The sequence below is a fragment of the Lepisma saccharinum genome, chromosome 1, assembly GCF_977018435.1.
Source record: "Lepisma saccharinum chromosome 1, izLepSacc3.1, whole genome shotgun sequence".
In the NCBI taxonomy this organism is placed as follows: Eukaryota; Metazoa; Arthropoda; class Insecta; order Zygentoma; family Lepismatidae; genus Lepisma; species Lepisma saccharinum.
The window spans coordinates 64,818,050-64,836,013 of NC_139229.1; the positions used below are offsets into that span (position 1 = coordinate 64,818,050).

A 17,964-nucleotide genomic window follows, 5' to 3' on the forward strand; every position below is an offset into this window, starting at 1 on the left:
TTGCCGAACTTTTGGGAAAGGCTTATTTGACTTGCCAGATCGGATCCATTGCTGTGAATGAGTTTCAGGTTACAGGATTATATCCGTGTAACCGTAATGTTCTTTCTGCTGTGGACTTTGCACTTTCCTCTCAAGAGGTACTGGATTTGGAAACCCTTCGAAAAGGCAAAGGGAAAATACCTAAATCCTCCAACAATGCAGTAAGAGGACAAAACACAGGTACCGAAACTCCACAAGAAGATAATCAAAATGCATCTGCGACGAAAAGTGTAGAATCAAACGGCGCTGGAACTGCAAGTTCGCCAGTTTTGGAGAATATGCAAGTAACAAGATTCCAACCAGCTGCTGAAGATTTGGCATGGGCAGGGCCTTCCTGTCTGTGTGAAGATAAGGAGAAGAAGATTCCCGGACACACTGTGTCTCCAAAAGATATCTGGCCTGTTCCCGAACCAAAGAGGAAAGGTCCTAAACTCTCCAAGGCAGCTTTGATTACATCGTCTCCGTTCAAAGATGCTCTGTCGGCTACTGGAGAAAAAAGAAAGAAGTCAGACTCAGCTGAATGGAAGAGACAACTGAAGGATGAAAAGAAAAGAGATGATCAACAGCCTACTGAAGAAACAGAACCTAAAACAAAGCATGCAGTGAAACCGAAGCTTCATCAATATTCAGATAAGGAATACTGTGAATCAGATATCGATTCTGGGGAATCTGTCTTAGAAACACCAATCGGAATGGAATATCCCGGTGATGGAGAAGCAGTTTGTCTGTTCTGCGAGGGTCTATTTTCGGATGATAACCGAGGAGAACTGTGGTTGCAATGTCTCATCTGTGAAATGTGGGCACACAACGACTGCGCTGGATGCGAGAAGGATATTTACATTTGCGACTTTTGTAAATAGACATTACAAAAAAACAAAATAAAACTTTTTAAATGGTTTCTTAATGACCCTTTCCATTGGTTTTGTAATGATTTTTTCAATGATTTTGTTAAGAACTCTTTTATGATATTTCACATCATAATATTTTTTTAAGCTTTTGTAATGAATAAGCTGTTGTTTGTATGATTTAATTTGTCATATACTTTTCTAAACCAGTTATTCTATTATTTTTTCCTAGGAGCTCATATTACCAGCACAAAACTTTTTTCCACAAAATGACTTGTTTTGTATTTTATATTTTTTCATATCCTTAAAGTTTCTCAAATTGGTTTATGTTTTAACAATAGTTGTATGAAATGTTGTAGTTAAAGTTATCATAAGAATCTGAACAAAAATGTTAAAAATCAAATTTTAAAAAATACAAAACAAAATGGGGGCTCATAATATCACCTTTACCTCTATATATATATATATATATATATATATATATATATATATATATATATATATATATATATATATATATATATATATATATATATATAAAAGCAAGGAGGGCCAAAAGGGCTAAGTAAAAATCAAATAAGGTAAAAGGAAACACTCACCGGACAGTAGGAAAATTCAAAATTTTCGCTAATTTATAGCATCATCGGTGTGAGAAGAAACAGAAGACGGAACCCTGAAACAGAGACGGAATCCGTCTTCTGTTTCTTCTCACACCGACGATGCTATAAATTAGCGAAAATTTTGAATTTTCCTACTGTCCGGTGAGTGTTTCCTTTTACCTTATTTGATTTATATATATATATATATATATATATATATATATATATATATATATATATATATATATATATATATATATATATATATATATATATATATATATAATTTAAATACATTACATGGTCAATTCATCCGCCAAATTGTCTCTCAAATGTGAACGCTCCATTTCCTCAAAAGAATTGTTCATGCATTTAAGCAGCAACAGTCTGAAGTATATATCTGGCCTTACCTCTCTCTCGGGTAATTTAGAATGCATTACAGAAAATAATCATATTGGGATCGAAGCGAGCAGGAAAATCTTTAGGATCAAATATTTGCAAACTGAAAACAATATTTATTTAATAGGGCGCAAGAAATTTCACGGGGAACATTGCATTCTCTTTAACATTTTTTTTTTATTTAGATCGTTTTGGCTCCCAGGGCTGACACCCGCCGCCCCCTAGCTATAGCTCTGAACGTGGGACTATAAGAATAGCAGATATTAACTTTGCGAGCGAAGCGAGCAACAAAATTTTACGAAATGTACTTTTATTTGTAAAAAAAATTGAAATCGAGGGAGCAATCCCCCTCTTTGTCCCCTGCAAGTGCCCTTAGCCGTCTGGAGGAAAATAGCAAGAAACACTTGAAAACTAATTCCAACTTGAGTATCCATTTTGTTGTACTATTTTTAGATTCTGCTAGTCATGTTTCTTTACTTCAATGTTTGCCCCCTCCCAGATTGGACTTCCGTTCAATATTGGGGGGGGACAATGCCCCTACCCCCTGTGGTTGCAGCACTGTTTGTGAGTGTCTCTTCAATTTCACGTCACTCCCTCTCTCTATCACATGAATCGCTATTACCAAAAGGTAGACTTGGGAAACAAAAAATTATGCTGTTCAAACTTCTTAGCAACACATCCAAGAAAAACATGCAAATACATTAGGCACTTTTAATACAAGACTACTCAAAATATCACAACTGTTCTACATACTGAAAATTGATAAATCATTTCCCGAAGTTTGAATCTGGAAGAGATTTTATTCCCCAAATCCTGATCCGACATTATACGGAATCCCACACACCTTCATAAATCACAAAATCAATAAATGTCTTTGTTATGTTGCTAGAGTAATACAAGATCAAATTGTAAAGATTAGTGAGAATTCCAGGTAGATATGTATTCTGTATTTTTTACAAGGGGGGGGCAGTTGCCCCTCTGCTCCCTATAGCTACAGGCCTGCTGTGACGTCACCTACGTAGGTGAAACTTCTTTCGAGGGTCGCCATTTCAGCAACGAAAACATGTTGATTTGAAGAAGGGGGGCGTATGTCAGGCTCACACAAAGCATTTGTGGGGGGGGGGCAGATTCGAAAGTGTTGAATGCTCAATTGATTGAATTAAGTTATTAACGTCGTTTTCTGCCACTTTGGCTAATCACGGCGATGAGCATGAGTGATGATATGATGAAATTCATATGAGAACATTCACAATGAACATCCATGTCCAGGCCGGGCATCGAAATACACGTAGAACGAAACAATTTAATAATGATTGACTACTATAAATGTGGAGCTGAAAAAAAGGGGTGTCGTTCTGTTCGAGTCACTAAACAGCTATCCAGGTTCTTTACTCTGGTAGTGAGAAATTGGAATTTCAATAATATTACATCCTTTGTAATGTGATAACTAGGGCTAGGATTTTGATGCAAATGCATATTTTTTTTGGTAAGGCAGAAACATTGCATAAGTAGATAGGAACGTATTTTACACTTAAGTGAATAAATGGGAACGCCATTGTTTGGGCATTTTTTTGCAATTCTTTGAACCTTTTTGAAGTAAATGTAATTTTTTAGACTTTTTAAACCGTTTGTCATTTTTCGGCCATTTTTTAAGTCATTTTATGAATTTTCTACATTTTGGTGAAAGAAGGGACATTTTACATGCAAATGTAACCCTTTGGAGGAGAGAGGTTCCCGACTCTCGTCTCATTGTCTTCAGCACAGTTCTGAATGACTGTGTTTGAAGAAACAAAGAAATTCTGTGCAGGATTGTTGACACAAGGTGTTGTATAACAATTCAGCTCAAACAATGTGATTTCCCCTATATCAGTAAATATATTGTCGCCAGACGGATAATTGTAAAACAACAAAGGGTACAAAGTTTTGTGCTCTGTATCGGATATTTTGTCAGGGAGCAATTTGCACTCTATGGAATTGAAAGTGACTTAACAGGAAGTGATATTGTTTCTTCATTTCAAGTAAGCTACTCTTGTGTAGGTGGAAGTCGAAAAAAAAATTTCCGTGTACAAGGCTCTCTTGTCCAAAAACCGACAATCATTCGTTGTGTTCTGCAACTCAGTACTTAAAGTGTAAAAGATGACAAAAAGTGAACTTTCTTGTACTACCACCATACGCAATGAGCATGTGATAGATACTGTAATTTGATTTGTAATTTGAATTTCTCTTGGTAGTTTATAAATTTGTTTTAAAAATCTTTCAGAATTTTTAAGTCATTTTTCTAAGTTTATAGGGCATTTTCTTGCATGTATTAGGTCATAAATGCATTTACAATGTACTTAAACCTGAGTTGAAGAAATAAAGATGAATAAAAAATAATAGAAAAATTGGTATTTTAGGCAATATTATATAATATGGACAGGCCCGTACCCAGGGGAGGGGCCACGGGGGGGCATGCCCCTCCTCGAACTATGAAATATTTAAATGTGAACTTACAATAAGCTACGAAAATAACATCGACGATCTTTCAAATTTGTAAAATTCCAATTTTCTTCTTGCAAAAATGAATGTGTTTGTTGTGTAGAGAGGCAGACATCAGAAGTTTGCAGTCTGCAATATTGTGTATTTTTAGTTCTATGTTACAATCATTGATGTAAGGGGGGATTCTCTTCGAGATTCAGACTTCGGGAAATGATTTCGCAATTTTCAATATCTAGAACAGTTGTGGCATTTTGAGTAGTGTTGTATTAAAGTTCCTAATGTGTTCGGATGTTTTTCTTTGATGTGTTGGTATGAACTTCGAACTGCTTAAATTTTTGATTCCCAAGTCTACCTTTTGGTAATATTGATTCATATCATATGAATCATATGGTAGAGAGAGGGAGTGGATATTTAATTTTTGTTACTTAGCTGTGCTTTTGTGCAACTTCTAGCTAATCGCAAAAATGGGTGATGACGTGAAATTGATAAAGAGACACTCACAAACAGTGCCACAACTACAGTGGCGAAGGGGGCATTGTCCATCCCCCCCCCTCCCCGACCTTGGATTGAGTTCATTCTAGGGGAAGCAAACATTGAGGAAGAAAGAAAAACAAGGACAAATGGATACTCAATATGGAATTAGTTTTCACTTGTTCCATGCATTTATCTTTCAGACGGCCGGGGCACAGGAGGGCACAGAGTGAAAATTGCCCCCTGGATTTCAAATATTATACAAATAAGAATACATTTCGTAAAATTTTCTTGATCGCTTCGCTCGCAATATCTTCGCACTTACACTCAAAATCTTATATTTGTTCTTTTTATATCTCTGAAACCACCTATACTATAGAACTACATTTAATGAATTTTGCAGTAGTCCTGTTTGATCTGTTAAATAATCCAGTCAATAAAAATATACTTACATAGAAAAATCTGTTTTTCAGATACTTTAATCGGGTAATCTGCTTTTGCGTACTTCCTCAGAAATATAGTTCTTGCCACATTTATATAAATCGAAGTCTACTTAGAGTTGGCCTGTAAGTACTTCTGGTACATGGAGTTACTTGAAAAAGCAAATATTGGGTGTATAAAAGGTAGCATTCTTGTGAAACAGTAAAAAATCAACCTCATTTCCTCGTAGCATTAGCTGTAAATGCTTCTTGAAGATTAACAAGGCTCTGGCGTGTGGGCTTACATCACCTACAATCCTTTGTAAGGTTCGTGTTGTCCTATAAATTATCGATATACGTACTAAGTCCCTAGTTACAGCCTGAGCTTTTAATTTCAATCAGAGGATTTCAGTGTTCAGATAGTGATTGTAGTCTCGTATAATAAACCAAATGGAAATAACCCAAATGTTGATGCACCCAAAAAAAAACAGTAATACTTCAAAAATACCTTGAAAAAGGCTATAAGGCTAATTATTCTTCTAGCTTAGAAAAAAAGTTTAGCAAGTGGACCTATGGTCCATATAGTCAGTTGTCTTTGAACTTCGTCTTGTCCTGTGAATTGTCAATATATTGATAAATGGTTATATATTTTATTTTTTTTTAAAAAAAGGAACAATGTTGGTAAGCGTCCAGTTATGGACCCATCGGTAAAAAATTTCAGCCTTCATAGACACACAATAATTTTCGCTACACTAAAAATTTGGCCTCGTATAAAGGTAAATAGTCGAAATGATAAACATTTTGTGTACTTTATCCAGTAAGCCTTAGCTAGAAATACAATAACAGCGTTACAGACATAAAAATTAAGCAAGCTTTGATATTCTAGTGGCACATAATAAATATAAAATATCCTTTAAAATACTCTGACAAATAGTTGTGGGTTATCTGAGATCAAAATTTTCAAGCCCTCTCTCCTGCATAAATAGGCTCTAGAATTCACTAAGCCTCAAAATAATATTGGGTACATAAAATAAAAAGCAGATGGAGAGTGATGCTGATCGCATCATCTCCAAACAGCAAAAACAAAAGTATATGGATGGAGCCCTACCTGATATATTTAGAAAACTTAGTATAAGAGTAACAAAATACTCAGCAAACTCTAAAAAAAAAAAAACTTTCCTACGTAGCAGGCGTAACCTGACCTAAATAAATACATATAGAAATACAGAACCAAAAATAGCATAGCCGAAATCAGTAAACCCTAATAATAATAATAATAATAATAATAATAATAATAATAATAATAATATATTCTGTGGCTTACATTTTAGCTAAAAGTACTTTTTCTTTAGTGTTTTTGAAAAAATTAAATAAATACTAAACTCTAAGTTAAAAATTTGTAAATGTATATATGATACAAAACAAAATAAATAAAAATTAATACATACCCTGCAAAAAATCAGTAAAAACGTTGAAAACATCTCTTTGTGCATCCAAAATATAATAACAAATCCTTCCTGACTGGATTAAATTGTGTTATTTGAGTAATATTAAGCCTAAACTTGTAAAATAAAAGGGTAAAACTTGACGAAACACACTTCATGTGTACAAAATTTAATTCAAACCACATCTAAATTGTGTTATTTGAGTAAACTAGAGAATAATCCTGTAAACTTGGAAAAAATCTCTCTCTCTCTCTCTCCCCCTCTCTCTGTGCGTGCGTGTGTGTGTGGATGTGTGTGTGAGTGCGTGTGTGTCCAAAATGTAATAAAAAAACACGTTCAAATCGTGTTATTTGAGTAAATATTAGGCTAAACTTGTGAAATAAACAAATAAAAGTTGAGAACACACACTTTGTGTGTCGAAAATATAACTAAAAGTCTTTCCTGAATAGTATAAATAGTGTTATTTTGGTAAAAATAGGTATAAATTTGTGAAATAAACAGATAAAAGTTGAGAACACACACTTTGTGTGTCGAAAATATAACTAAAAGTCTTTCCTGAACAGATTAAATTGTGTTATTTGAGTAATAATAAGCCTAAACTTGTGAAATAAACAGATAGAAGTTGAGAACACACACTTTGTGTGTCGAAAATGTAACTAAAAGTCTTTCCTGAACAGATTGAATTGTGTTATTTTGATAAAAATAAGGATAAGCTGGGAAAATGTTTGACATAAAGTCAAAGTTTGGTAAAAAATAAACTCAATATTATGTTACATAGCACACAGTAACATAACACACAGTACTACCTAAATCAATAATCAAAGGGTCCTAGGTTCGATACCCCGTGATAAAAGCAAATAGTGAAAACTGTAGGTCCAGTCCCTGATAGCTCTCCCTTTTTTTTAGTACATATAAAAAACCCTTACGCTTCGTTCTCCTTGTTCAAAGTAAAGTTCTCGCTCCAATCTAATTGGGTATCCAAAAATCCTTTTTTCTTGTGTTCTGGGCAAACTTGGCTTACTTAGACAGAAACCTGTTCTGACATGCAAGCGTTCTAGCCTAAAACGACGTGCTAAAGCGTCCTGTGCCTTGGGGCAACCCTGAGCTGAATATTAATTGGCGGCGGAAACCGGTTCTACAAGCGACGCATAGCTTCAGAGATTTGACCTACATCGCGCATTCTCAGACATCCTTTGTTCTAGTGTTCTAGAAAACCTTGGCCTACTTTGACAGAAACATGTTCTAGCATGCAAGCGAGACACAGTTTCAAAAAATTGACCCTTGCTGCGCATTCCCAGACATCCTTTGTTGTCTGGTTGAATCTCTCCCCTGCCCTACAGTATTGCATACCTTTCCCCTGTTCTTGCCTTCTGATTAACCTTGGAAAAACCGGTTCTGAAAATCTACCGAGGCGTTCTCTGATTGGTCAATCGGATTTTTCTTTGTTCTGATGTTGTGACGTCATTTGACCTTGACCGCACTTCCCCCAAATTTCTCTCTCATCTACCCTCACCGCAGAGTTGAGATTCGGAGACAGTATTCTGTCTAGTGTGTCGTACCACCACCACATAATAACATACATTATTACATACATTGTACACTATAGGCCTAACCATTTATTACCGTTGCATATCGCGGGTTCGAGTACCGGGACCGTCTTCTTTTGTACCATTAACACCTTTCATAGCGGTTCATAAACCATAAACTCTTATTTTCAATATTATAAACATTAATATTAACATTTTATACATTACATACTTTGCAGTAATGAATATAAAAACCATATGCATAGCGTTTAGTATCTCTAATTACCTTCTATATACATATTTTACATAAAATAAATAATTATATATTCATAAAAGTTATAATTAAGCAAATACATAAATGTAAAGTATTCTAAGTACATGCAAATTAGTTCTAAGTACGTGCAAATTAAGTAACACCCGTGCAAATTAATTGCGAATATTAAATAGCAACATCCACTGGTGTACTCCCCTTCTACTGAGCTTCATTAGCTCAATATGTTAACCACCAATTTTCAGAAGTTGAAATGATAGACGCGATTTCAGATTCAGTAGTCATTCACAATCGAACATATCACAGATAGGTTTGCAGGGAGAATAGCGCAGGAAAATAAAGTTACAGGACGAAAATTGTAGCGCTCTAGCAGCAGTAAAATTCTGCATCTAAATTTCTACAGTAGCTATATTATGAAGAGTGAACACCGTAACTACAATATATAGTAAATACTAAGGGGTTTCAGACAGAAACAGAGAACTGAGCAGTAGACTGTACTTACATACATAATTTATTATAAATGATATTATTTACGATTAAGAGTACATATGCACAGTCCATCTACTGGACAATTACCGACAGGTTCATTGTGGAAATTGTAGTAACTACACTTTCTTCAAGAACATTCCCAAAGGCATAACACTTACAGTAGACAGTTTTTTCTTGGCTTTTTCCCTGTCCCATGGCAGCACGAACCCTGTTTTATACTAATTTAATTTTTGAGAAAGATCTTTCTCCGCTGCAGTTTGTTACCATTAAGACCAAATACATTCTAAAGAGAATTTCGACATTGGGAAATGTACTGCGGATTGGGTCCTTACATACAATATTTTAGAGGCATGCATATTTCCGTTTTCGTTCACTTGAGTGAGTGAGTGAGTGAGAGAGAGCGAGAGAGAGAGAGAGAGAGAGAGAGAGAGAGAGAGAGATAGATAGATAGAGATAGAGAGAGCGAGAGCGAGCTAGCGAGAGAGAGAGAGAGACAGACACTCGATCTCTTCAGTTATATATAGGGTTATAGAACATTCTCCGTCTTGCCTCGATAATTATTTCTCTCTTTAAATTAACGTCAAATTATTTTATTTCACTCCAAAAGAAACAAAAAATCTCATTTTATCTAGTGTAAACCGAAAGCTTTTGAGGGGGGGGGGCTCGAGCCCCCTAAGCCCTCCTTGGATATGTGCCTGGCCACAGATACAGCACTTGTCCAGTTACTTGTCAACATAATTCCCGCCGGAATTCAGGCACTTGTCATAGCGTGGGACCAACTTCTGTATACCTGCGTCGTAGAAATCCACCGCCTGGGTGCCGAACCACTGTGTGACAGCAGTCTGAACCTCTTTGTCGCTGTGAAAATGTTGACCGGACAGGAACTTTTTCGGGTGCAAGAACAGGTGGTAATCACCTAGAGCGAGATCCAGGCTGTAAAATGGATGATCGAACACCTCCCAATCGAACTTGTCCAGAAGTGCTGCAGTGCACCTAGCCATATGCGACTTCGTATTGTCATGCAGCAAGATCACCCTGGCACTGAGCTTACCGCATCCCTTATTCTCAATGGCTCGTCGCAATGTTCTCAGTGCTTCACAGTAATGGTTAGCATTCACAGTCTCACCTCTGGGCAGAAACTCGATGAGCAGAATGCCTTGTCTGTCCCAGAATACTATGCACATCACTTTTCGCACCGACACAGTATTTTTGAACTTCATCCTGCATGGAGATCCACTGTGACGCCAATGCATGGACTGCTGCTTGCTTTCTGGGGTGCTGTATCCAACCCATGTTTCATCCCCTGTGATGATCCGGTTGAGAAAATCGTCATCATCATGGTAACGCTGCAGAAATGTCATGTGCCCATGCATTTTCCTTTGTGTTCGGGCGTCAGTTGTTTTGGCACCCACCAGGCACACAATTTCCGGAACAAGAGGCATTTGGTAACAACGTCGTGCAACAATGACCGAGAAATCTTTGGGAAATGGCTGCTGAGTTCCGTGATCGTGACGCGACAATCCTCCAATATGCGCTGCTGCACCTGCTCCATAAGCTCGTCCATAACGGCCGCCCACTGCACTCTTCGTCATGCACATTTTGCCAGCCTTCAGTAAATGTCCTGCACCAACGACACACCATCTGCTTGCTCATGACGTCTGGCTCATACATCTGGCACAGATGACGAATTTCGATCAGCTGTATGTTTTGTGCCTTCAAGAACTTGATCACCTCGTACGCGGCGGGAGATGGAATAAGAGCTGCCATGTTTCCACGCTACTGAGGACTTTCACTAGCCAGGGCATGTGCTTCTCACGCATGCACAAAACCAGTTTCAATACACATGGCCTGCCACCTGTGGGTGAGTGGGAAACTTACTTTCTGGATGCACCTAATACTTGGTATTTCCTCAGACATCTATAGAGCGTTGTATTAAAAAATAAAAAAAAAGTTCAGATGGTTCTCAATCAACTCGTAAGAAGTCTAACTCGAAATATTTGTTAAACATTTGACAAAGCATTTATTTGTAATATAATTAGCTGTACCTAATGACGCTCTTCAAATACTGAAAGTAATATCGTTCGGTACATTTACAAAACCGAAATCCTTCAGCTCTCAGAGGAAGCAAGGAAAGCCATACTCTCAAAAGTTTTTTTTCTTTTCAATTTTTGGTGGAAAATGTGAAGAGCCAGCCAAGATTTATTTTCGTATGTAGTAGTATTAAATGCAGATACATGCGTGTGTTTTAGGGTGACATGTCAATTTCTCGTTTATGTGAAAAGGTAAACTTTAATGTAAGCAAAAGCCTGTGCACGTCACAGTTAAAGATTTTCGAATCTACAAAGAAAATCCAAAACACATTCCCACCTCGCCGGCCTCCATGTTGGAGGGGTTAGCATAGCCAGAGGCTATGATGCCTGAGGTCTCAGGTTCGAATCCTGGCCTGCCCATGGGTGTTTTTTATGAGTGTCCATCAATTTCATCATATCATCACTCATCCTCATCTTTGCGATTAGCCAAAAGTGGCAGAACTGTGAAGAAAAATAAACCAAATCAATCAATCATTCCCATCTCACTCCCAAAGACCTTGTGAATCCAATCCAAAATCTACAAATAGAACCTGCAGTGAGTCTCATTTATCTCGTGCATTCATCTGACTAAAGTAATTTGCTTACAGTTTGACTTTAGTGTTTAACATAAAATGGCGTTGTGTTTGTGTTGCATTCGATATCACAATTAGATTTTAAGCAATTAATGTCCAATTAATTATAAGTATACCTAATAAGTAACCCTATAGCACTACAGACCAATATTGGGCCAAGGCTTACCTACCGACTGCTGGCCTCCCTCCCACGTGGGCCATCAGGGGGCATGGAGATCTGCCGCCAGACTAGGGGGACGGGTGGTCGGCCCGACCAACCCCCAGCCGTTGTAGGACTTCGCGACCGGATTACGCTCACTCACTCGGAGCTCCCCAATTTCCTCACGATGGTGGGTTGCCCCCGGCCCTATACGTAGGCCGAATAAATTCCGACCAGAGCCAGATTCAAACCTACGCCGTCCCACAGCGAATGATCTCAAGATGAGTGAACGCCTTAACCCGCTCGGCTACGGAGGAGGACAAGTATACCTAATACATAGGTAAAAATAAGCCCCCTCTGATAAAATCACAAATTGCACCCTGTTTAAATGTCACCTAGGAATGATATTGCGATGCGATGAGTCAAGAATTGTCACAGCCTCATCTCCTCTCCTTTGTGGTGAGGAGGTCCTTCTTGTTCTTGCTTGTGCTTATTTTTCTTTCGGTTTCCACTCTGAAGTTATTAAAACTTATTCTAGATTCACCTCATGCTCAAATAGGCTAATCGGCACTCTATTTTAAAAAATATATCTTAATATATAGGTTTAAGTATAGTTTTCCGAACACCCTCTTACAAATTTATGAAAAATATGGGCGAGGTACAGGAGTGCATTGTACCCCAAAGTTGGTCTGTCATGTCTCATCTCGTTTGTGTAAGTATTTAGTTTCGGAAAATTCCATTTTAAATATTAAAAGAAAAAGGGGTCAGTCATATACTCTTCTGATGAAGAATTGAATCTTATCTTCGATTCGACGCGACCACTTCTTTAGAAAAAGTGTACATCCCCCCCCCCCCCCCCTTACGCAAAGCAGCATTCCTCTGCAGCGTGTTTTTCTGAGAGCTAATCTGATTTCATCCTTCCACACACATTTTAAACAATTTTCATCTCCTTAAAGAGGTTTCCAAGAACTTAGGTCAATGAACTAACTAGTAGCAAGCACAATGTAGTAGAATAAGTTTACAATTAAATGGTTTGAATTTTTGTGGTAAGGCATATAATGCTTATAATTTATAAATATAAATTTTTTTATTGGGCAAATTGAAAATAGGTTATTTTAACAGTAGCACCTTCAGTCTGCTGTCAAATTACTAAAGGGGGGGGGGGTACAACTCGATTTACGGATTTAGGGGGTTCATGTACCCCTTCAAAAATTTTGGGGGGTACAATGTACCCTTATACCCCCCTCCATTCCTGCGCCACTGGAATTCATGCAATTCAATATATTAACTACACGTCCAGCATCAAATTCCCCATGTATTTAAATGGGAAAACAGTTGTCTGTCTGCACCACCAGGACACACCTATTGTGATGCCATCTACAATTATGTTTGCCTGACAAGCGATATTGCAAGAGGGTGGAGAGAAGGCACCTGCAGAATAAGTTTAAGGGTGTAATTCCATGATTCCAGCTATCTGATATGACATCTGGTGAGAGAGTTTGTAACTCCCGAGTATGCTAGGGATGAAACACAGGAAAAGTACATTGATTATTGAACAAGTGTATTTGTCTAGAGAGGCACATAACCAATGACAAACACCCAGAGCCATGTATCTCAAAATATGACATGCAGCAATACTCTTTACAATATATCAATCTTTACAATATATCAATCTTTACAATATATCAATCTGCTGAGGATCTATTTTGATTAATGTTTCATGTCCTGCAACACATAAAACCCCACAAAATGTACCATTGTCAAGTTTAAAATTAAATCTAATCCAGACTCGCACAATATGCTTTACAGGCTTGCAATACGGCATTCGTCACCAGGAGCACATAGTGGTTCGGAACCCACTTTAAACTGTAGGTCCAGTCCCAATTAGCCTTACTGTGCACAAAGTGGACTTAAAACACCAACTCAATCAATCAATGACAATATGCATATGCACTTATTGTGACTGGATTTTCTGTATTTCTGCTCACAATCATGTTCAAATTATGCTTCCAACATTTTATGCCTCAACGAGTTCACATTGGATTTGCAACATATGAAAATTCCGAAAATGCAAAGCTTCCTCTATTCTGAACAGTTTCAGTGATCTTAGTGGTAGCAACACTAGCACCCCAATGTTAATTTGAATTTTGAATAATGCTCAACTTCCATATTCATGTTGTTCTCTTAGTAGTATAACCTTTAAAAAGTTAGTAGCAGTCGTGTAGTCTCACCAGGTTGTCACCCTGGTACTTTCTTGTGTGACCAGGGCATGCTCTTCTTCCCAAGATGACATTATATATTTGAAAATTTTCTTTATTTAACATTAATTTTTTGTGTGTGTTTCTAAACAAAATCTAACATAGCAAAACAACTCTTTTTTGTATAACAACACGATAATACTTTTCTTACTGGGAGACACTTGAGATGTGAAGTGCATTTGGCTTGTCAACATAGAGCAGAAAATAATAAAGGATGTGGTGCACTGAAAAATAAAGCATATGGTTCTTTCTCTGTGTGCTATTACTTACATATGATGATGATGATAAACATCATGTTGTTACATATGATGATGATAAACATCATGTTGTTACATATGATGATGATAATAAACGTCATGTTGTTTCATATGATGAAGATGATAAACATCATGTTAACAACTGTTACACCATACTGTGTAGCATAATACAGGGTGTCTACAATTTCATGAAAAAAAAATCCCGGACTCTTCTATATCAGGAACCAAAATTGTCAAGATTAAAGCCATTAGGACAATTTATGTATTTAAACGTGTGTGTAAGAAGGTCACTATATTTTAGCTAACACCACACTTAGAATCCTACTTAACCAAGTTTTTAGAATATTAAATTTACAAGTAAAAGTGACGAGAAGGAAAAGTGAATAGAAATTTCACTGTTGGAAGGGAGTATCGATGCAAGCTTTTATGTAATGCTTGGCATGTATTGACTTATGGTTAACAATTATTATTTTTTTTATGAAAAATCATAACAATTATACAATTTAGTAATACTATCCGTATAATCCTAATATCTAACAAACACAATCCAAAAATTGAAAAAGAAAGTGGGATATTCCAACAACCACTTACTCTAATAGATTTCTACTTGAAAATAGTTCAAAGCATGACCTTTTCCTAGAGTATTTACTATACAATTTCTAATGTAACTACCGGTAATGTTCAGCAAACTGAAGTATAGGTTGTCCACAACAATTTTTTAATTTCTTGCTTGTCCTTTTTTTCTGTCTTTGTTCATACTTTTGATGCACTACTCCGAAAAAGCTGTTTTTCACCCCCAGAAAGAGTAAATTTCCATGACATTTCCAGGAAAGTAAATTCCCTGACTTTTCCAGGATTTTCCAGACTGATATAGACACCCTGTAATATGTTTACTGCTGGTATTTTATGTCAGTGTGATGCAGTTTGAAAAGTGCCCTGGTACTTTTTATTTTACAACTACATCACTGGTTGACACTGCTGATTAACAATAATGCCAAATCAGTTTTAGTCCCAGTCAGTCCATCCTTTGTTTTGGATATCTAAGGAATATGCTTAATTTGAGACATCAGGGGGGAACAAGGAAGCCGATATGAAAATTTGGACAATCAAAATAATGTACATGTTGGAACTATTGTCTTGCTTAATTTTATGATGTCAACAACACATGGCAAGAAGGATCAACTTTCTAATGATGATGATGATGTACTTTCAGATATATTGTAAGCAAGAGGCAACTGCACCCCCTATTCTCTTTAATCTAACCTTGCAATTTTGTTAAACACTACAATGGAAAAAAAAGGTCAAATGAAGCTTGTATAATGAACTTTATTTTGCAGAATGATTCAAAATGCATGTACCTGTATTGCACAAGAAAACAGGGCATATATCTACCACAATTAGAAAATTTTCAATCCCTGAACTATTTTTAAAGTATATCAAACTAGAAAATATGTGAAAATTACATACACATACAATGCACAGGAAGGCAAAGTGCTGTTTTCACAGAAAGCTTCAGGTATCAAAATATTTAAATAAATGATAATACATAACTATTTCAATAAATAAATACTTTTGTAGATATTATTTCTTCAGTTTTAATATATATTATGTACAAATATTTTAATGAAATAAGTTATAGATCAGTGATCTTTTCCCCTTATATCCCATAATGTGAAAGTTGTTTAACACTAACAGTTCATTTCATTAACAATACAATCATAAAAAAAATCATATTTACAAAAATTTAAAATCTTTTTCAGGAAAAAACACAGCCACTCAAAAAGATACTTTAGAAAAGAAAGGTAAGTAAATTTTTTGCCTATAAATGTAACTTATATTGCACAAAAAATAAGTTAATAAATTCCTATGATAAAACTAACAATACACAATTTCTGAAAAGAAATTACTAATTTCCTCCTTTTATTGTGTCAAGGATAAAAAATATTAGAAGACAAAAAATGACTAGCTTCATTTCTCTTTAGTTAAATCGTGTATTATGACTCCATCTTCATCGACAACAGTCTGTATTATAGCTTTGCAGAAGAAACACTCTCGACTGTTCATTAAGTGGTGGGCAATGCAGCATCTGAAACAATAAATAAAAGTACATCCATAACCAGTTTACATACAAACTATGTTCATATTTCCTAACCTCAGGTTCACAAAATTCTAACCCATCCAGTAAAAATATCAACTTCCAATGCTCAATTATTAGCTGCTAGTGATGGGTAATTCCATTCATTTTGGGGATTTGTTCGCAAACGAATTGCCTCACCCGAAACCTGGTTATAAACAACAGACAAATTGGAAGCAGGTACTTATGTAGAAATATATTCCACGGGGGAGGGGGGGTCCAAACCAAGTCTCTCAGAAATAATAACAACTTAAATGTTTAAATTAAAATAATATTAAATAACTGGTGTAAATTAATTAATATTGTATTGTTTTTATTACGTCAATAAGGGCCGGTCTCTGTGGCACAGTGGTTAGGTCCCGGGTTCTAATTCTAACTGGGGCATGGGTGTTCTTTGTATGCCCCCTCATCAATTTCCTCATATCATCACTCATTCTCATCTTCACATTTCTGCCATAAAATAAACCAAATCAATCAATACATTAATAGGTATAAAGGTGATAAGATCGCCAAAATTGATCTAAAAAACTGTCCTGGTAAGGAAATTTGCATAATGTTAAATAGATACAGAATTGAATAAGAAAGAAGTATGCGAGATCCAGTTGACGGAAAGTAAAGTTCTTGAGTAATATTTTTGCATATTATCCTAAGTTGTAGTGGGCATAAATCTTCTTTGATACTGTTCTCTAAACCCGTATTATCCCAATAAAATCCTTGCCTTCCAATAAGTTTGACGAAAATAAATAAACCATTGATTAATACAGAAATGCTAAACAAATATATTTTCATTAATTAATTCAGCCTTTATAAGGGGCCCGGTCCTCTTGGACACCCGCTAAATACCTCCTTGGCTAGAAGATTTGTATTCTTTTCTCTAAGCAGCACAAATCTGCTTGCGAACAAATTGCCAAGGCCTTCGCGACCGACTGACAAGCTAGAAGATCGGTTTCTCTGAATCCGTTCGCAAACAAATTCACTGATCTGGTCACAAATGACCGACAAGCTGGGTGTTCTGTTTGCGGGAATCCATTAGCGAACGAATTTGCTGATCCGGTCATCAATCACCAGCTGGAAGATCTGCATTCTTTTCAGCTGTCCAGATGCGCGTGACCTGCCTTGCCTGCAAGAACCAATCAGAGAACACAGTTTCGGCTATTCCATAACCTTTCATTCGTCTTTGCCACACACCTCGGCCAGCAGCAACCAAAATCGTCCTCATTACGTAGTACCGAATGGGACTTCGCTTGGAAGAATGACAACATAAGGACCTGCTTTGCATCGAGAGGCAGCCAAGGTCTTCGCTGCAACACACGCACCCCTCGTATGCATTGCATTTGTTCAGAACAATGAAAACAATATATTTTTTTAAACAATTGGAGAGTAAATATGTTCCTTGTGTACTTATTACTTCATATTTATGAGAGACCATATTTTTATGAAAAGCATTCCCCTCGATACAGCTCTGTCCGGTCTCGGAGTTTGAAACAATGCATCCTTTACTACACATTATTGTTCAATACATAGCACTTATGT

The 17,964-nt window shown here is 36.5% G+C and overlaps 1 protein-coding gene across 4 annotated transcripts in view; it reads right to left on the reverse strand.

Moving 5' to 3' along the window:
* Nucleotides 1-15,615: 15,615 nt before the first annotated feature.
* The window catches only part of LOC145995973 (E3 ubiquitin-protein ligase RNF123-like), a 73,354-nt gene continuing 71,005 nt past the window's right edge, over nt 15,616-17,964 (reverse strand). For all 4 annotated transcript variants that reach the window (XM_083132100.1, XM_083132082.1, XM_083132092.1 and 1 more), the window contains exon 19: nt 15,616-16,383. In XM_083132100.1, the coding sequence (XP_082988226.1) occupies nt 16,266-16,383 (118 nt within the window). In that variant the 3' untranslated portion in view covers nt 15,616-16,265. The remainder of the gene's footprint in view (nt 16,384-17,964) is intronic.